We start from the raw sequence: 20920 nt of genomic DNA on the forward strand, positions 1-20920 counted from the left end.
GTCGGGGCATTCGACTTGTTTACTCTCTTATTTTATTTGCTTTAATTAAACAGAGGAATGACACATTCACATTTTAATTCGTAGTAGTATTGTATATTAGAATAAAAATAAACGTTAACATAAATATTAGTAAAAAACATGGAATCGCGATCGAAAAGTCGCTTTGCTTTGCATTTTTTCAGCGCGCTTGCTCTTCATTTAGATGAATAATTCTCCTACAGCACTCGACCACAGCGTTTTTTGTTCTATTAGTAATAATCAGCGCGTCATAACTCTGAAATATAAGTTTTAATTTATATTACATTTATAACTTATGGATAAAAACCTTAATAGGTCTTACAAACTTATTTTAAAATTAAGCTATTTGTCCATTTTCGATAGCTCCTTAAAAGGTATAGAAACATAGTTCTTCAACAAAATAACATAAGCTAAAGCGGCTAAAAAATCCCTGATTTGGAAGGCTTAGCTATTCCTAGCTTGAATACAAAACATCAGTGATTACAAAATCAAAAACACAATAAAAATGTGCTAAAATCCATCTAGTTTATTCCATGTTAAACTCCTTCATGTACGATTCCTGAATTGTGTCCTTTACGGCTGCAAATACAAACCGAATATTTTCCGTATCTTGAAAACGAAAATCAGAGTTAAATAGTTTGTCTGGTAATTATGCGAATTATATATTACTTACTTGTGGCAACGGTAAAATGTGGATAAATTGTTATATCAGGTTTCTTAGGTCTTTTCGTTAAGTCATCATACATTCTAAGTATGAATTCACGGGCCGCAATAGCATCTCTTTTGGGACCTGTGATAATAAGACAAATTAAATGTTACAAATGGAGTGGCACCGAAAACACATAGATTAAGTCAATCAAAACACTTACCATCGTAATCAGGAAAATAGTCTACCAAATGTGAATGCTCTATTTTCTCCTCCAACAAGTCATTTTTGTTTAAGAAAAGAATAACAGACTTATCTTGAAACCAATCAAAGTGAATTATGGTCTTAAATAAACATTTGGATTCTTCCATTCGATTCTGCAAGTAAATTATTTTATTATTGACTTTGGAGAATCTTAAATTTGATATTTAACCATACGTCATTTTCAGATTCAAACAAGACTTGATCGTATTCCGATAGCGCTGCCAAAAATATAATTGCTGTCACATTCGAAAAACAGTGAATCCACTTCCTTCTCTCAGATCGCTGACCTGCGACATCCACCATACTATTCAATATTGAAAAATATATTATTAGTAATAGGAAAGTTAGCTTCGGTAAGTCAAAGCCTAAATACGCTTACAGCTGAAACAATGCGGAACTAGCCGCTTACTTATGAATATACTGCGATAGAAAAAAATATTTTGGAATGTTTCATGCCGTTTTCTAGAAACAAATGGACGGACATGCTGACTAAGAACATTTTTATTTAGTTTATTTATATTGTATTTAAATATATTACAAATTTATTTTTCCTTCACTTTAAACTTTTGACTGAAAATCAAATACCAATAATGAAAAAATAATATTGGCAATTACAATAATTAGGGGAGTGTAGGGTAATTTGACGAGTAGGGTATGTGACGAAGTCGTCGAATCTTATATATGACGTCACGACAAAAATTCCAAATAAATGTAGTCATCTCCCCTTATCGTGTCGACAATGTATTTACAGTAATATTAATAAGAAGTCCCGTAATTTGTTCGTGAGGTAATTTTCGCTAAAAATGTGGTGCGCAAACCTATTCAATTTACTTGTGTTTCAGCAGTACCAGAGCAAAGATGAGTGAAAAATAAAATCAGGCAAATATATGCACGTATACATGAGATCTTTATCAACAGTTTTTGGTACCTCGCGTTTTTTTCTTTTGCGCCGTTTGAGAGTGACACCGTTTTTGCTCCAAATCTACCATGTAGGGTATCGTGACGAACTTTTTGTAGGGTATTGTGACGAACTTTTTTTATTCAAAAACTTTATTTGTTATCGTTAATTATTTGTAAAAAAAATATAATAATACCAGATAACATTTACTGCTGCAGTTTTATTGTTGTTTTTAATAGTGAGGTCAGTTTAATTTAATTAAACAAAAAAAAATTTTTTTTAATTTAAAAAATTGCACTTTGACCATTTTTTTTTTTTTGTAAGTTTCGGTATTTTCTTATTACTTCTTTCTTTTCCGTATCGAAAATAACTTTTCCGTAAATTATATATAAAAAAATTTTTTTTTTGTTTGTGAAAAGGATGATTTACACCAAACGCTGTGGGATTTGGCTACGTTGAAATTTCGAATACAAATTTTTCAGAAATATGCTCAGTAAATGTAAGTAACTTTCTGCTTTTACACTTTTAAAAAATATTGATTTTTGGAGAAGTTACATTAAAGAACAAATCGTTCGTCACATTACCCTACAACTTTTGAAAGTGCAAAAAAAGAAGGGTTCACGCCAAACGCTGTGGCACTTGGCTGCATTGGAATTTCGAATCCGAATTTTACAGGGATATGCTCAGTAGATGTAAGCAACTTTCTGCGTTTACACTTTTGAAAATTATTGATTTTTAGAAAAGTTACATTCAAAAAACGAATCGTTCGTCACCTTACCCTACACTCCCGTACAAAATACTGTTTTACGGGCCGGATTGTAACCATTAAAATATGAAGACGAAAAAATGTATACCTCTAATTTTTGAAAAATACCTTAAGTGAAGGCCATTTAAATTAAATGGATACTCATGAATATCAGTTGTCGCCACTCGAACACGAAGGATATCCTGATCGGTTGGCAAGTACTCCTCCTTTTCAATTCGAGCCAAGCTGCTCAAAAAGCTAAATAACATAAAATAAATCATTTTAATAAGAACGAAATAAAAGTTGAAAATAGTTGTAAGGAGTACTTTCTTGTTTCCTTACAAATATTATTTGATTTTAAGCGGAAAACTCACTATTTGGCGGAATCAGTAAGCTGGTATTCCCTACGACGACCGTAACACTCCTGGATGCCAGCATCGTCCCAAAGCGTTTTGATGGCTTTCAAGTAAGGATCCTCCAAGGTGGAGACTTTCTCGTAATCGATGCTCATCACCAGATCAGCCAGTTCCTGTGGATTATATTAATTTCTTCTGATTGAGCAAAAAGGTACAAGCTAAGCCAATGATTTACTTACGATATGCTCCTTCTGACCATAGGAAATCTGCAGGTGGTTCATGGCCTTAATGATTGACTGCATGGCCATAAATACGTTCTGGAAAACCAGTTTGATGTATTTAAGTTTTTCTGTCTCCGAGAAGCCATTGTCATGGATAATACGCATCTGTTTGATAAATGTTGACTTTCCGGACTCTCCCGTCCCTTTGTATATTATATTGAAAAAAAAAAACAATAATTTTAGTCTGTTAAGCACAAATGAAATGTTTCTTATTCCACTTACCCAAAAGCAAGAGTTTAACCTCGCATTTCGTCCTTTTCTTTTCTTTGCGTATCTCGAGATCGATTAACTTGTTCATAAGTTTCTGTTCCCTAATCTCATTTGATTCACAGCAGTCTAGTAGCTTGCAAGATATATATTTCGACATGTTGTCCATGTTTGATAAATGTGTATAAAATGTAAGAAGTGAGTCAATCAATAGAAATTGTCAAAAGTGATCGTTATACACAATATTTTTGTCCTCTTTTGTTTCACATTAAAATGTACACATTATTATTAAACAAAATTATTTGAAGTCTGCTTTGTGCGATTTCAATATTAATTTTAGGGGATTTTATATATTATCACCTTTTTTTTTCATTAAATAGAGTAAGCGCGCGTTTAATAATATGTTTGCTCGCTGCCGAGAACTCCCGGAAACTGAGCGACAGTTGGGTTTTATTTTCTATTAATTCTAAATGGTGTTATCACATCCCTTTTTTAAGAGAGCCTACAACGCTTGAGCATTGTTCTCTTGATAAAGCCACGAGTTCCCTTGTTAAGCAATTCCACAGAGTCCACACTCGGGGGAATGGTCGGGGATTTTTTAAAGATTAGAAACCCGATACCCTCAGCCAGTGCTCAGCCACTACCAGAATTCAATATCCAATTCGCCCGTTAGTTTCTTTATGTAGCTTTTTAACTAAGGCAAAACAGTTACAATAACCATAAACTCGGTGGTTCCAAAGAAAAAGAAAGAAAAACGATACAGGGCTTATATTAAGTTCCTTTGGATCTCCCTTAAAAACAATATTTATTTTTTTTAAGAAATATATTTTAAGTTTAAGTTTTCAGTTTATTTGACACCTAAACTTAACCAAACTATAAAATGGAAAAAAAAATTCTTATTTTATAATTGGAAAATACCAGGGAACGTAACTGTTATAAGTTTTATTTTAAAAATCACACTTTAACAGTTATTTTCTGATTTGTAAAGTAAAACTCAAAGAATAACTGTTATTTTTTGAGTTTTATAATAAAAGTTGACAAATAACAGTTATTCGTCGTGATCAAAAATAAAACTCAAACTTGATTTATGGCGATTTTGTGGGTAAACAAAATTTTAAAAAAATATAGGTATAAAATATGCGAGGTTGCCTTTTTTAACAAATTTTTAGTAAGTTATAAAAAGCACGGGTATCATGTTTTTTTAATTATTTCATTTTTTCAAAAATGTCAAAGGAATAACTGTTATTCATAAAAATCAAAAAATAACAGTTATTTTTTGAGTTTTATTATAAAAATCAAAAAAAATAAAAATCATTACGGATTTGTAAACTACAATGGCTAATAAAAGTTGTGGCGTATTTAAAAAATTTTTAGGACCCTTCTAAGTGCGTGATTTTTTTGTATGAAAAATTTACAATAACAGTTATTTTCGTTCCCTGGAAAATACCCTCATTTAAAAGTTACAGAACACACTATTTAATAAAAAAGGAATTTTAAAATATGCCTTTTAGTTTATTTTTATTTATTTGAACAATGTATTTTAAAACTTAATTAGTTACAATTGGTAGGAAAAGGAACCATCCATCTTGTTAACGCAAACAATATTTTAATTACCTATATTTATTAAGACAAAATAAGACAAATTGATGCAACTTGAAAAATTATGATTTGATGGACCTAAGATTTTAAAAACCTTCGTGCCATTTTAAATATTTTTGGTACATTTTTTATTTATGATCTTCTTCTGTTAAAATCGCAGTCAAAATTCAAGTTCAGAGCAAATTATTTTCCTTAAGGTGGCATTGCAGAATTGTGTCCTTTACTGCTGCAAACACAAACCTAATATTTTCGGTATCTAAAGAAGGAAAAAAACATAATTATTAGGTATTGTAAGGCACTTTTAAACAGGGTAGGTATGGTAAGATTATCTTATAAAAGCTATAATTACAATTTTATCAAACTTACCTGTGGCACATGTAAAATGAGCGTATATTTTTTTATCAGGATTTGGATTTTCATCTTCAAACATTTGCAGTATGTACTCTTGGGCCGCTGTTGCATCTTGCTGAGGGCCTGTTTTGATAGAAAATCGAATAAAATAATGAAACTTGCGTGCGTTTTTAGAAATCGGTACAGTTCGGTACACTTGCCGTCGTATTCAGGAAAATAGTCCACCAAATGCGAACTCATTATTTTCTCCTCCAAAACGTCCATTTTGTTCAGAAAAAGAATAATAGACGCTCTTTGAAACCATTCGAATGTTATAATAGTTCCAAATAAAGCTTTAGACTCCAACATTCGATTCTGCAAATAAATCGTTAATTACTTTTCAGAAACCAAAGACTTTTGACCTTACATCGTTTTCAGATTCCATCAAGACTTGATCGTACTCCGATAGCGCTGCCAGAAATATAATTGAAGTTACATTCGAAAAGAAATGAATCCACTTTCTTCTTTCGGTTCGCTGGCCTGCCACATCCACCATACTAATTGTGAAGAAAATATTTATCTATTATTAATTAATAAAAATTTTATGGGTTTTTATGCTGACGATTTACCTTAACACAAACCCATCCAATTCGAAGGGATATACGTGAATATTAATAGTCGCCTCTCGAACTCGAAGAATATCCTGCTCAGTTGGCAAGTAATCAGACTGTTCAATTCGAGCTAAGTCGCTCAAGTAGCTAAATACAGCACCAAAATTATTAACATAGAATTATTTAGGGCTACATTTTGCAACATATCTTTTTTTCAGTTCGAACCTCAGATATATTAATTTATTAACTATACCAATTTAAAAGTGTTTCAGTTTGAATCTTAGGATAACTCACTATTTGGCCGAATCGGTCAGCTGGTACTCTCTGCGACGACGATAGCACTCCTGGATGCCAGCATCGTCCCAAAGCGTTTTTATCGCATTTAAGTAAGGATCTTCTAAGGTGGTTACGGTCTCATAATCTATGGTCATTACCAGAGCAGCCAGTTCCTGTGGATCATATGAAATTGATTTTAATTGAGCATATTAGGATTAAGACAATGGTTCACTTACGCTATGCTCTTCCTGACCATAGAAAATCTTCAGCTTGTCCATTGCCTTGATCATTGACTGCATGGCCATGAATATGTTCTGGAAAATCAACGTAATATATTCACGCCTGTCCTCGGCCGAGTACCCATTTCCGTGGATAATTCGCATCTGCTTTATGAATGTTGACTTTCCGGACTCGCCCGTGCCTGGAAAGGATTACAGGATTCCAAATTTTAAAACCATTGGGCCTAGCTAAGTCTGGTTCCTCTTACCCAGCAGCAACAGTTTGAGCTCGCGAAACGCCCTTTTCTGATCCAGGCGCAATTGCTTGTCGATTTCCTCATTGATGCGTTTTTTTTCCCGTGTCTCCCTCGATGTACAGCACTCCATACTAACTTACTTGAAATTTATACTATACTTGAAATTTATACTGATCTAAGAAAATATGCAAAGAGTCAAATATTTATTTCAGAATAGTTGAACAGTAGGCAAACCTTTACGAGTTGAGATCCACAATAGACATCTGCATGACTGGAATCAAACAGGCTTTGAAACGATTCCATTCGAATAGAATAGAGTTGAGTAAATGCTCAGCACACTATGACTAGAATGGATTGCATCTTGGTCCGTATAGAGTATGACAGAAAAGGCCTAGAGTTAAACGAGTGATAACGAAAAACAGAAAGTCATATTTGAATATGCTGAAATCATACGAGTTATTCGAATCCATTCGATTTTCTTATATGACGTCATAAGGGCAAAATAGAAAATTAAATTTGTTTTGATATACATATATGTATGTCTATAAATAAGTATTTCTTAGTGATTTCTTATTTTCGAAATTACCAAGCTCCCCTTAGTTTAAACTCAAAACACATGCAAAAATCCACGAGAAAAAAAAAAAATATGGAAAAGCAATTAGTTTTATGAACATATCCCAGAACTAAAAGATCCGCCTCTATCGCCACAGATAAAGAAAGGAATGGTCTTCCTTGGACCGCGACTTCTTAGTATTGTCATCCTGGAGTTTGTTAGATAAATTCTTAAGAAGTTGCGGTCCAAGGAAGACCATTCCATTCTGCCTCTTCACTACACTATTTTGTACTTCTCCTCCTTGGTCCGCGAATTCTTAGGATTTGCGGTAGAAGGAAGACCATTCCTTTCTGCCTCTTCACTACACTATTTTATACTTCTCCTCCTTGGTCCGCGAATTCTTAGGATTTAAATATGAAAATGGCATGGTTGGATTCAGTGGCGAGCTAAAACTAAAGGTAGATTTGTAATTTAAAAAAAAGACAAAAAACCAAATATTTATGTAAGTATTTCAAAACAAATTTAATTTTCCATTTTGCCCTTATGACGTCATGTAAGAACTCGAATGGATTCGAATAAATTCGTCTGAGTTGTTCGTGTACTCATTTACTCGATTCGTTTTCCATCACCATTTCTGGTTCGACTGAGTTTTACGTCAGTACACTTATTTATTCAAGCCAGTTTCCCTACACATTCCAACTCATTCAACTCATTTTGAACATTGTCAATTCGAATATGTATTTTTTGTTATTCATGCAGATGTCTAATCCACAAGTGATATGTTTTTTGTAAGCGTTAAAATTCTTTGCTCAAAATTATTATACAAATTGTATTTGCTATAATCAACTGATTTCCCAACGCGGGACGAAATCCATTGTATATTCCATACACATACGAGGTTTCATATCTCAAACCACCATCTGCCATGAAACAAATTTGAATTATAATTTAAAGAGACTTTGAAATGAGCGTAAAAAGTACTTCAAAACCACTTTTATGTCATATAGAGTACCTTGATTAATTTTTAAAACTTTACAGATTAGTTTAAATGGAATAATATCTATTACATGTTTTGTAACTTTATAGTACTTAATGGTAGGAGCCTTTCCCAATCGCGTGCCCAAAAACACATCCGCACGCTGCTGAGAGTTACCGAAAACTGGCCGGCTGCTTTTGTAGAGCTCAGATGAGTTTATTCCATTTCCTAATTACTAAGAGAGGGGACTACTTTATAAAGTTTTTAAGAGAGCCATTCTCCAAGCAAGAGCACTCATAATTATACCCTTATCGGTTGATTAAAAGGGTATATTGAATTCCTTGAAAAGTATAAGTATACATACGGCTCAATAGGGAACTTGTCGCAGAAATTTTCCCCATTCTCAAAATTTGTACCACAATTTAAAATTTCGGCCACAATTTGAATGACAGAACAAAATCCTACAAAAAATCCGTCTTAACAACACAGAAAAGACGCGTCGTGGTCCTAAAAATGTACGATAAGCAAGCCTTGTTGACTGGCGCATAGCGATCATTCGGCCTTTCCGTTTTGGACCTTGACCGTGTAGGATCATTCTCTCCAGAACAAATTTTCTCCAGTGATCTACCCAAATTAAATCGGCCAAAATATTAGACATCCTTGGCCCTTTTTTAGGTTTTTTTTTACCAGCAAGTGAATATTTTAATCAGTGTTGCACCCTTATTCACCTTTACCGACGAAACAATAGACGGATTAAGCGTGTGCCCCACATGCTACACCCACAATCTTTCGTTGCTGTTAAAATTATTAGTGATATCTACAGTGTAATGTTCTTTTTGGTTTTAATTTCTCACGAGTGTGCTTATGGCGTAGCCACACAGTTACCCGGGTGAATACCAGGAATTCAACTCAAATTCCCACGGAGCACCAATCCATGATCAATAAATAGGGAGGCATTTCCGGCAACATATCGTAACAAGAAAGAAAGTTACGAAGCGGAAGGAAGCCGAAGTTTAAGTGTCAAAAATCAAAACGAACAAAGTTATAATATTATTTTGATTATTCCTATGGGAGCCATAAGATATATTTGTCCAATCTCGTACCGCTCGTTCAGAAATATGTACTAGCTGCAATATAAAGACTTTTGGGAAAATTTTGTCGCAAAAGAATATAAAAATCGTAACGACCCCCTCATACAAAATACATTTTCCAAAATAATAGAGTTCTTTTCAATATACTTTTATTTATATTATATTGGTTTTTTCATTAATATTAAGGTGTACATAGATACTTTTAATTATCTAAAAAATTTGTTTAGTTACAATTGCCACGCACACAATCCGTTTTCAATGTGATTTGTATGACAAATGTATAGACACCCAGGAAAACCCCGTCCGTCCAATATCAATCAATTCAAATGCTACAGTTATCAATAGTCGGCCCATGGACATGTTGGACTGTCTCCGCTTTGGGGGTCTGTGTGCAGTTCCAGTGGATGTTCCATTAGCTTCTGGTTTACGCCTTTGTATCAATATGCTTAGATGTGCAATGGAGAAACGCGACTCGAATATTTCTCCCTAATATCGCCCGATCAAATGCCACATGCCGAACTCACAACTAATATTTCTTACAGCTTTCCGGATGCTGAGTTTATAGGGTTTTTTAACCGAAACATTCGGCTAGCCATTCTTATTACCGAGAATGTAGTTTTGTGTTCAACGTTTAGGGAGTTTTTCATTTGGGATTCTTGTTCAATAGTTTTTTGCTTTTCAAGCTTTCTTATGTGGAATGTGGTCATTCTTTCATTTACATACATAGTTAAAGTAAAAACTAGCCACCGAATGCCACTCCTAAATGATTCTCAATAATCTGAAAATCGTGGCCCTACTTATCGAGTATCAGGCCCTCAAAGGATCTTATTTATCCTTCCTTCCACTCTAGATTTACACAAATACATAAATTTCCCATTTAAATTGTTGTCCCTTTTGCTTGCAGTTCTGGTTGAGTTTGTTGCTTAGAAAATTTCTTTGTTTACTTTGTTTAATCTTAATTCCTTACAATATTTTGAAATTCCTTTAGCAATCATCGGATTTGTGTATTATGTACTTGGTTTCTCTATATCGGAAATACATATCTAGTAGATTCTTCTGCATTTTTTTGGTTTTATCATGTAATATTAGTTATTAATCGTAACAATTGTAAGTGTAATCAAAATTATAAATTGTATATAAAAATACAAAATACATACATTAATGATTTTTATCAAATTCTCATTTTATTATAGTTTCTTATTGAGTTTAATGTATAGTTACATACATATGCTCGATTATGTGGTATATCTCGGGAGGTTTTCGATTTCCCCCGCGAGTATTTTGCCAAATATTTACATACAACTGTCTGACTTTCGGTGCGTATCATAAAGGTAAGGAACCAATCATTTAACCCAAAACAATCTGGCCATACACACATGGTGATAATATAAATGTGTGGGGATTTTCACAGGTTCCAGGAATTGGGTAAAAACCAGGTGGAAACTCGTGATTTGTGTACCTACTGGAGCCTGACCTAAATATTTTTGATGTGATTCATGGTTGTGGAAAGGCACAAAATGCTAAGAAATAATTCCGAAATCGATTAATTTAAAATGTTTGTGTACGTGGATGCAAAAACTCAATTTTTTATCATTGAAACCGCCGAAATAGAATTATATTTTAAGATGGAATTTCCAGAAGAACCAAACCGGAAAAAGGATCAAAATAAATGGGAGACTTTGTCTGCTCGCTGCTGATGCAATTCATTGGACGGAAAACTATATATATGTCAGTGTGTCTATTATGCCATGGATATACAAAACGGGCCAAGCCGAACTCGGAGCTACCAAATTGGGTGCGAAGCCAAAGGGGCTGTGAATTGATATTCGCATCAAGAACCTAAACCGTTTCCATATCCATTCAAATCGGGTCTAGAAACACATTGGCTCCCTGGGCTCTGCTACATGTTTTAAAATACACATTGACTTATTGAAGCTTTTTAAAAGCTAATCCATTGGTTACTCATAAAAATGGTTTAATTACTTTATTTTTACTAGATGTGGTTACGAGGATTAAAGCTTTATACAACACACTGTTGAATCGTACTTAAACTAAGATGCGTATTGGTTTGTTTTTTTTTGGTTATGCGCGGTTATAGGATTCTCAATTCTCCACTTCCAGGCGTAGTGTCTTCTGCTAAGACGCTTGCCAAAGTATCGATTCTTCTGTGGCCCCGACTAAACTAAACTCCAACTGATGAGTTGAGGGAATCTCGGTTGAACAAAATAAGTGTAATAAATTATGAAAAACATTTTGCTTCATATTTATTTTACATATATGTACGTTTCATTTTTTTTTAATTTTATTATTTTTTTGTTTCCACATATGCGTAGAGTAGAATTGTTTTTATTTGGATTTTTACATAAATAATTTGTTGATGGGTTTTTTCTATTTATGTGCGTCTCATTTAGTTATCCTTGTATATTAAATTAAACTAAAATTATAAAAACAAAAACAAAACACTGAACGCACTTGGCAGGATCGATCGTTTGGATAGCCGCAAAGTGTGTCCATTGTTGCATACATTAAGATCTATAAAATAAGCAAACAACTAACAAAGTTAATGTAAAAAGTACGAAAATCAAGCTATATTTGATAACAATGTTTCGACTGAAATTTTGATGGCAACAAAAGTACGTGAGAGCAAAACTTTCCCTTCTGATAGTTATGTTTCTCGACCAGTGGTATATCGCATTTGATTGGATTTGACCTGATGTCTGATTAAATATCAATAAGTTGCATGGATTCTGCTGTTGTTGCATGGTGGTTATCGACATTTTTACAAACACGTATTATTATTTAAATGGATGCTCCATGTAAATGGCGTTTCTCTTACGGATTCATTTCCTTTCTTTTTCCTTGGATTGCATGTTTCTTTTTTTAGTTTTCATGGTATTAATACGAGTCGTAATTTACAATGAATTGGGCTGCCTCGATACAAATTAATCAATTTTGTAATTGTTACATATGCGTTTATGAATTATTATATTATCTGTTTGCATGTATAGTTAAATATTCCGGTAAACAATAGTATCAATATTTACGGTTTAGCTTATTAAAAAATACAGTATTATCTGTGATTTCGTTTTCATTCATTTTATCAGCTTATCATTTTCTTTTTTTTATTTTTACACGCCTTATATGCCCAGAAATTCTAATAAGAAACTTCTAGCATATATAATTCTTTGAATATATATATTCCGGGGGATTCTTTACGCAAAATTTTGTTTTTTTCTTTCTGTAGTTATTTTAGTAAAATGTTGCTTTATTATGCTTCAGTACGACAAAGTTGTTTCAGTTTGTTGTTCTTATCAAGCTTTTGATTAAATTTACGTTTCATATTTTTTGTTTTGGTTTTTATTACAAAAGTTACTATAGTAATAAATTTATTTGAATATTACAGAGTGACAACAAATAATTCGGACGTATATTTTGAAGGAAATACAGTTCCTTGTGGAAGGGTAACACACTCAGCAGTCTTTCGGACTTAAATCCGAAAAACTTTGTGGTTTACTCGAATCTAAACAGAATTACTTTTCATTGAATCCCAATTCTGCCTACTGTCTTTTTAACCTTCAGGAGTTTTCCTTGCCGAAAGAGTTACATTACACAAAATTGTTTTCTAAAAAACTTTGTCCGATAACAAGACTAACAATGTTCCAATATATTTTATTTTTCTACGATTCAAAATATTCGTAGTGCAAAGGAAGAAACTTTATCCTGATTATTTGTTGTCAGCCTGTACCAGATTTTGTGTTATTTTTCTCTCAAATTAAAATGTATACATCATTTTCATCATCTTCTTGATGCTGCATTACCATCTCAGTTTAGTATTCTATTTATGCTACAATTTTCGGTTCCTGATGTTACAAACGTAAGAAACTTTCTCGGGTCTAATTAATGCCTAATTTTCGGCCACATTCGCTCGCTTCTCAATTCTTCTTTTATATTTAGTAAATATGCGAAAAAGGAATTATATGAATGTGTATGTGTGTTTGTATAAAAATCACAAAAATAGTTTTTCGATCCAAATCCAGTTTAGACCAAATTATATTCCTTAAGGTTCGATTGCAGAATTGTGTCCTTAACAGCTGCAAACACAAACCTAATATTTTCCGTATCTAAAGAAAGGAAAGAAAAGTTTATTAGTTGTGTTTGTGATATAAATTTTTGATGGTAAAGTGCACACACATTCCATTCAAGATATTTAACAGACTATATTGCATTTTTATTGAGGGACTTTGAAAAACAAATCATATACATTATAAATAAATTATTCATTAGCATTGCCGTTAGTCCTGAAATCCTCGATGCCAGATTAGCCCAAATTGAATTCCTTAAGTGCATTTTGCATAATTGTATCTTTGACAGCGCAGAACACAAGTTTGATGTTTTCGGTATCTGTTTACCAAGAGATCATCGTTTTATTAAAATCAGTTTAATTGGGTTTTATGTATTTTGACTAGCAATACGCTACTATCGAACGGCGGCAAAAGCAAATGCAAATGTTGTACAGACCATATTTTACCTTTTAACCACACTTTTTAGGCTGAAAATTAGAATCACATCCACACATCCGATTCACATCTTATCACATACACCAAACCAATATAAAACACTTACCTGTAGCACAGGTGAAATGAGAATAGATAATTTTTTCGGAATCTGGATTTAAATCTACAAACATTCGCAGTATGAATTCTCGGGCCGCTATTGCATCTCGCTGAGGACCTATTTTGATAAGAAGGCAAATAGAATGTTACATCTAGCGTGGTACTACAGGAACTAGCATATAATCTACGGATGATTTTTGCATTTTGAGGCAATTACAAAGAGCTTAAGTACATAAGGTGAAAATCCACCTGTGGCCGTAGTGAAATGCGAGTAGCATTGACGTTCGGGATCTGGATTGGAGGCCAAGTACTTTTTTAAAACAAACTGCTTTGCCGCGGCGTGGTCCTGCTTTGGACCTGGTTTATCGGCGCATAAAATCGTACATAATTATGGCCACTTTTAACATTCGAAACACTTACCATCGTATTCAGGAAAATAGTCTACCAAATGCGAATACATTATTTTCTCCTCCAACAAGTCCTTCTTATTCAGGAAAAGAATAACGGACGAATTTTGGAACCATGGGTATGTAATTATAGTACGAAATAAAGCTTTAGATTCCTCCATTCGATTCTGAAAATAATTAAGTAGGTTAATAATTGCAACACAGTTTGCCAAAAGATTTATTTTTATACCTCATTATCAGATTCAAACAAGATTTGATCGTATTCCGATAGCGCTACCAAAAATATAATTGATGTCACATTCTCAAAACAATGGATCCACTTTCTTCTCTCGGATCGCTGACCTCCGACGTCCACCATTCTGTTTATTAGAAATGTTGTTTTATTAATAATTAGTTTTAACTAAGATCACTTACATTTAAAGCAAAACATAAAAGCATAGAATTCTAAAAGCGCAAGCCACAAATAATATTAGTAACTGATACAAATACGAAATAGTCTTTTACTAGCTGTATCATCACCGTTTACATTACTAGCCATCTCAGTAATTTATCGCTTTATACTTTGAATAGATACCTAAACACAATGCCATCCAAATCGAATGGATACTCAAGAATGCCAGTTGTCGGCACTCGAGCACGCAGAATATCCTGCTCAGTTGGCAAGTAATCAGCCTGTTCAATTCGAGCTATGTCGCTCAAGTAGCTAAATTAGATTAATAGATAGATTTTAGGAAAGTAAACAATAACCGAGCCTAGAATAGTTTTACAATCCGTCCCAGTCCACTAACTTTGCAGATGGCCCTACCTACGTCCCTCGAAAGACATGCGCTAAAGGAATTCTGAAGATTTTAGTTAACAAATAAAATTAATCGAACCATAACCAAACGAGAAATCAGACACATGCAATTGAATAATGTGAAAAAGGTGGTATGTACCTAAATCTGATTTCTTCTAAATCAAAGGGATACTCGATTATCCCTGTTGTCGGCACACGAACTCTTAAAATGTCTTGCTCAGTGGGTAAATATGCAGGTTGAGCCACACGATCGAGATCCTTCAGATAACTATACATAAACAAGATAATTTATTTAGTTGGCACAGTCAGTGGTTTCAGTCTCAACAGTTAGTTTGTGGGGTGATTTCTGGGCAAGAATATATAATCCTTTCCGTTTGCATGTCAACGGGTAACTCACTATTTGGCTGAATCAGTCAGCTGATATTCCCTACGACGATCGTAGCACTCCTGGATGCCAGCATCGTCCCATAGCGTTTTGATGGCATTCAAGTAGGGATCCTCGAACGTGGTAACGGTCTCGTAATCGATGCTCATCACCAGATCGGCCAGCTCCTGTTAATGATTTTAGTTTTTTAAGATATATCGCACATGTACTGGATTCCACTTACGCTATGCTCTCCCTGACCATAGGAAATCTTCAGCATGTCCATTGCCTTGATCATTGACTGCATGGCCATGAATATGTTCTGGAAAACCAGCTTGATGTACCCACGCTTGTCCTCGTCCGAGTAGCCGCTGCCGTGGATAATACGCATCTGTTTGATGAACGTTGACTTGCCGGACTCGCCCGTGCCTGGGGATATAGGATTGGAAAATATATAGCCATAAATACCGGGCATGCAATGCAATTAGCCAGCCGCCTTCAATTGCATTAAGCCAAGCTAAGTGCAATCAAAATGTGCCATGTGCCATGTTCCACTTACCCAGCAGCAACAGTTTAAGCTCGCGGCGCGCATCTCTCTTGTCCCGGCGCAACTGCTTTTCGATTTCCTGATTGATGCGCTTTTGTTCCTTGGCCTCCTCCGATAAACAGCACTCCATGCTAACTAGATTTATGGACGCTTTCGCGTGCTGCTGCCACTACGCTCGACAGGCCGTTTCGTATAGAAAATGTATGCTGTTTGAATGGTGGGATGGTCTCCTGGACTCCCTTCTCTGGACCCTCGGTCGCCTAACTAATTGCTTGTGTGGCGGGCGCTGAATTCAACGTGTCCTAGCTGCGTGCTCATCCAAGGGAAGTGCTTTGTACCCGTTCCAAGTTACAGATTCTGTTACAGTTTCGATTGATACATTTGTACTTCGGCGTTGCTTGCTCTGCAGATCCTATCTCCTCCGCCGCTCACGATCCAGGCTCTCTTTGGCTTTTGCTATTGCTAATTTCGGGTCTACGCTAAGTCCTTGACCAGATTTCGGTGACTCGGAGGTTGAGAGTGATGGCTACAAATGAACGAAGACCACATCGAACGATCCAAGAACATCTGCAAAGAGGCGAAGCTTTGATTTAGTACTGGCTTGCATAATGCATATACCGTAGGATCTATGGAACAATGGCTTCTACGGACCACCAGAGTTGTTAGCTCAACGAGAGTTCGCCACGTTGTGTCCCGTGCTGGCAATTAACATTTCATATTTGCTAGCCTGCCCCACAAGCTGGCGACGTCGATGACGACGACGTCGGACATCGATGGCCCATGGCTACCCATGGCTACCCCTGGCTTCCTCTGGCCATGGCATTGGCTTTGGCTCTGGTCTGGGTCGGCTCTCTCTGCGCAGACCTGGGATCGCCCTCCACCAGGTGCCAATAGATGAGGAAGCGTTCGCCCAATGGCCCCCAGTCAGGTTCATTGCAAGAAAGCTGATTTTGGTAAATATATGGCTTCGTTCTATGCGAGTGAACCAATCTCGATTTAAAAGAGCTGGGTAAAGGAATCCCAGGTAAATCGAATTGGCGTAAATTTCTAGATCACAACAAGAGCATTTTACTAGCCTCTACGATATCAAAATTCTTGATTTTCTTTCAACTTATGATCAACTAATATTATTCAAGGAAATTAGAGGTCAGTAAATCATTTTACAAAATGTTAATAACAAAACAAGGATTTATTTTTATTTGATAATTTAAACTTTCTATTTCAATCGATTCTTTAGACTATTTTTATATATTTTTTCCATATGTTTTGGTCCACCCAACGATGTCGTTCATTCATGGGTTCAGCGTAGGGCAAGCCTATAGAATATAGCCTATAACCTGCAGTCCGTAGCTATTTCCTCTCTTTTCCTGCCCACTGTTCATATATCGAGTGATTGCTAATCCAATTTTGTTGGCGAATACATTGACACGGGCCGAGGTAAGGTTTTCAACGTGGACACTACCAAATATCGATGGAATATGTAGCCATATTTTTGACAAAATTCCAGCAGGGGGAAATGGCGGGCGTTGGTGGGAGAATGCGGAGATCTTTGTAAAGTCATGGCTAGCCGGTTCAGAACCAGGATTAGTGGACTGCACTCGGGAAAACATTTCTCGCTGAGCAAAGCCACAAAATCTAATTAGCAGTAGCCGCAAAATTCAGGGGCAGGGGCACGCAATTGGCGCAATGGAGCGTTTTTTAACAATAGTTTGCCAGATATATCATGCCACCAAATCGGAGGGAGAGTAACCCAACGAGAACTGGTCTTATCTGCCTTACATATGTATATGCTTATGATAAACCAGTCAGAGATAAGGTTTGAGTTGTCTTCTTAATCTTTAGACGGCTACTGTTCTTTTGGAGTGGGCTGTTCCTATTGCAGTCCGTTTTCTAAAAACCGATTCTAGATCGGAAATGCCAGCTTGTTACTGATTTTGAGACCTTATCGAATCCTCACTTTACATGCCCTGGAGTAATCGTGAGCTAGATATAGTAAGATATTTTGAAATCCCTAATAAAAATAAATGTATGGAATATATCCAGAGAACTAGTATTCAAAAATAGTTTCCCTTCATATATCATTTGAAGGGAAACTATTTTTGAATACTAGTTCTCTCTTTAATCAGGGAACGAAAATAACTGTTATTGTAAATTTTTCATACAAAAAAATCACGCACTTCGAAAGGTCCTAAAAATTTTTTAAATACACCACAATTTTTATTAGCCATTGTAGTTTACAAATCCGTAATGATTTTTATTTTTTGATTTTTATAATAAAACTCAAAAAATAACTTTTAATTTTTTGATTTTTATGAATAACAGTTATTTCCTTGACATTTTTGAAAAAATGAAATAATATAAAAAAAACATGATACCCGTGCTTTTTATAACTTACTAAAAATTTGTTAAAAAAGGCAACCGCACATATTTTATACCTATATTTTTTTAAAATTTTGTTTACCCACAAAATCGCCATAAATCAAGTTTGAGTTTTATTTTTGATCACGACGAATAACTGTTATTTGTCAACTTTTATTATAAAACTCAAAAAATAACAGTTATTCTTTGAGTTTTACTTTACAAATCAGAAAATAACTGTTAAAGTGTGATTTTTAAAATAAAAGTTATAACAGTTACGTTCCCTGATTTTAATGAAGGATAACAAGTCTTAGGTGGGAAAAATCTCCATGATTACAGTTATAATAAACCTTCGTTCAGAAGTAATTTTTAATGGTTTTAGGTTTTATTTAAGATATTTACTTTATTTTGGATCTTTTTACATATCTTTTAGCTTAAAGGAAATGAACATGGCTCATGACTGATATTTTACTTTTATGCTTTTACAGAACCATAACGGATTTCGGTTGGAAAAGACACCCTCGATTGATTCCTAAATCGATTTTTTGAGATCCCAAAGAATAATACCAGGCAACAAGTGGTCGAGTTAAAAATAATTCCAGATCTTAAGTTTCTTATTTACTTTTTCTATTACTTACTTAACAATTTTGCGGAGACACGGGTTCTAAGATATTGAGGCGAGATTCTCCAAAAAGATGTTCCGGTGATTCCCTCGTTTGGTTTTTGCTAGCACTATTTTATACAAAAAGTATGAAATTTCGGTTTCCGGGCTTATCGTGAGTTTTGCTTTTGGTTCCCTGCCGAATTTTCGGTATGTTTTTAAATTATTTAATTTAATCACGCGTTTTTATTTTGCGGTTTGTTGGTTGGTTTTGCCTTTTATATTTAGTTAGCTTAAATTAATTTCAAAAGCATTTCGTTTTTAGTTGGTTTGCGGTTTGGAAAACATTTGTTTTTAAGGAACGTGTGTAGTTGGTTATTTATTTTTACTGGTGCTTTGTAATATAAAAGTTACGTTTACGTCTGTTCGGCTTCCTTTAAATGTAAATATGATACTATTTATATATATGTGGATATATATAGTTTTTTCTTCTGGTTCTTCGTGTGTATGAGGGCTGCTGTTGTTGTTGTTTTCTGTCGTTTCTTGTTGTTGTTTTTAAACACCAGTCTGTAAATGCAACGAAGTTTCAACAAATATTCATTGTAGTGTAATTGAAACGGAAAAGTATGTACGGCGACGACGACGGTCTTCAAATTGATTTCACACGAAACACTCAGTGGCTCCTTTTGTATTTAATTTTCTGCATACTTTATGCTTCTTGTATTTGTTTATTTTTCTGTATGCAGTGGAACTGCAAGTAAAAGAAGAGAGACAGAGAGATAAAGAGACGACTGGGGGGGTGGCATGGGTGGAGGGGGTGGAAAAAAGGAATATGCATTCCGGAAAATCATCATCATACTGTAAACACACACCCCGGAAGCGAAAACTATCCAAGATACCCGTTGGGACCCAAATAAGAATAGTTCGCCGTTCGGGGGCGAAAAAGCACATAGAATCTAGCAACAAACTAGCCACTAACTAACTTTTTCTTAGTATTCTTCACTTTTTTCACACCACACCCACATCGTTGGTACATACACAATGTGCGTGTGTATGTATGTGTTGGCAGAAAACGTTGTTCAACATTTTGGTCGCGATCAAGAGCGTTTATTTCGACGCTTTGGTGTTATATGTTTGTCGCAGCCGGCAGCAAACTTTTCCGCCTATCTTTTGACCATTCTTTTTCACTCACGATTGGAAATTTAGCTAAAAAACTCGCCGTTCATTCTGCGAACGAAATATCGTATGCGATATTTGTATGTACAAGTGTGTTTTTCCGATGAACGATGTATATGTATCGATGTATCGATGGACTGCAATCGTTACTAGGGACTAGAAAATTAGTCGACACCTTCTGATGGAATAAAAACTGAATTAATTTTAATGAGACCCAAATTAAAAACTACAAACTAAAAACATTTTTTTTCTATATTCAAAAACTGGTAAAATGCAACATTAAAACTACTTTATCCAGCACTTCTAATTATTATTAAATAAGTTAAGGTTTTTGTGATCTAATACGCTTACAATTGTATAAAATGCATTTTTATCTTCTAAAAGAATGATTACCAATTTGATTGGTTGGATTGATATTTTAATCTTTAGCTATTTTTTGGTATTTTAAAAGCTAGTTTCAATTAATTTCGCGCCAAACTAAATTCGAGCAGAAATACCCACTTCAAGTATTTTTTGGTATTTTAATAGCTACTTTCCCGCTAGTAAGCGTTTCTAATAATTTTCCGACAAAATAATTCAAAACAGAAATAGACGACTAGCTATTTTTCCACTACTACGATAAGCGCCCTACAATTACACTGTGCAGCATTTTTAGTGCTTTTTAAATGTACCTCGATGGATGCTATATTTTTGGATTTGTTACGAATTCCCAAGTTAAACTGGGTTTTCCAA

General features: G+C 34.7%; 3 protein-coding genes across 12 annotated transcripts; all 3 read right to left on the minus strand.

Annotated features, from left to right (window-relative positions):
- Nucleotides 1–145: 145 nt before the first annotated feature.
- On the minus strand, nucleotides 146–3829 carry LOC108065057 (G protein alpha q subunit-like). The gene is made up of 9 exons (XM_017152912.3): nucleotides 3431–3829; nucleotides 3167–3351; nucleotides 2946–3100; nucleotides 2701–2829; nucleotides 1103–1232; nucleotides 888–1041; nucleotides 692–808; nucleotides 341–627; nucleotides 146–274 (listed from the first exon to the last, which is right to left on the minus strand). The coding sequence occupies exons 1-8, from the start codon at nucleotides 3582–3584 to the stop codon at nucleotides 545–547; spliced, it is 1107 nt and encodes a 368-aa protein (XP_017008401.2). The 5' UTR covers nucleotides 3585–3829; the 3' UTR covers nucleotides 146–274; nucleotides 341–544.
- Nucleotides 3830–5146: 1317 nt separating this feature from the next.
- LOC108065063 (G protein alpha q subunit-like) lies at nucleotides 5147–6881 on the minus strand. The gene is made up of 8 exons (XM_044395778.2): nucleotides 6719–6881; nucleotides 6468–6652; nucleotides 6250–6404; nucleotides 5974–6102; nucleotides 5772–5901; nucleotides 5566–5719; nucleotides 5381–5488; nucleotides 5147–5270 (listed from the first exon to the last, which is right to left on the minus strand). Exons 1-8 carry the CDS (start codon nucleotides 6834–6836, stop codon nucleotides 5188–5190), a joined length of 1062 nt encoding a protein of 353 aa, XP_044251713.1. The 5' UTR covers nucleotides 6837–6881; the 3' UTR covers nucleotides 5147–5187.
- A 4414-nt stretch (nucleotides 6882–11295) lies between these two features.
- Nucleotides 11296–20295, minus strand: LOC108065093 (G protein alpha q subunit). Of its 10 annotated transcripts, none has more exons than XM_070212260.1 (10): nucleotides 20205–20295; nucleotides 19050–19763; nucleotides 16066–16620; nucleotides 15751–15935; nucleotides 15540–15694; nucleotides 15282–15410; nucleotides 14576–14705; nucleotides 14360–14513; nucleotides 13950–14057; nucleotides 11296–13447 (listed from the first exon to the last, which is right to left on the minus strand). In XM_070212260.1, exons 3-10 carry the CDS (start codon nucleotides 16181–16183, stop codon nucleotides 13365–13367), a joined length of 1062 nt encoding a protein of 353 aa, XP_070068361.1. In that variant the 5' UTR covers nucleotides 16184–16620; nucleotides 19050–19763; nucleotides 20205–20295; the 3' UTR covers nucleotides 11296–13364. The 10 variants fall into 10 exon arrangements, with proteins under 10 accessions (XP_070068361.1, XP_070068363.1, XP_017008464.1 ...); XM_070212262.1 differs by having other exon boundaries at nucleotides 19050–19579; nucleotides 20205–20277; XM_017152975.3 differs by lacking the exon at nucleotides 15282–15410 and adding an exon at nucleotides 14921–15049 and having other exon boundaries at nucleotides 19996–20269.
- Between the last annotated feature and the right edge of the window lie 625 nt (nucleotides 20296–20920).

This window comes from Drosophila takahashii, chromosome 2R (assembly GCF_030179915.1).
Source record: "Drosophila takahashii strain IR98-3 E-12201 chromosome 2R, DtakHiC1v2, whole genome shotgun sequence".
In the NCBI taxonomy this organism is placed as follows: Eukaryota; Metazoa; Arthropoda; class Insecta; order Diptera; family Drosophilidae; genus Drosophila; species Drosophila takahashii.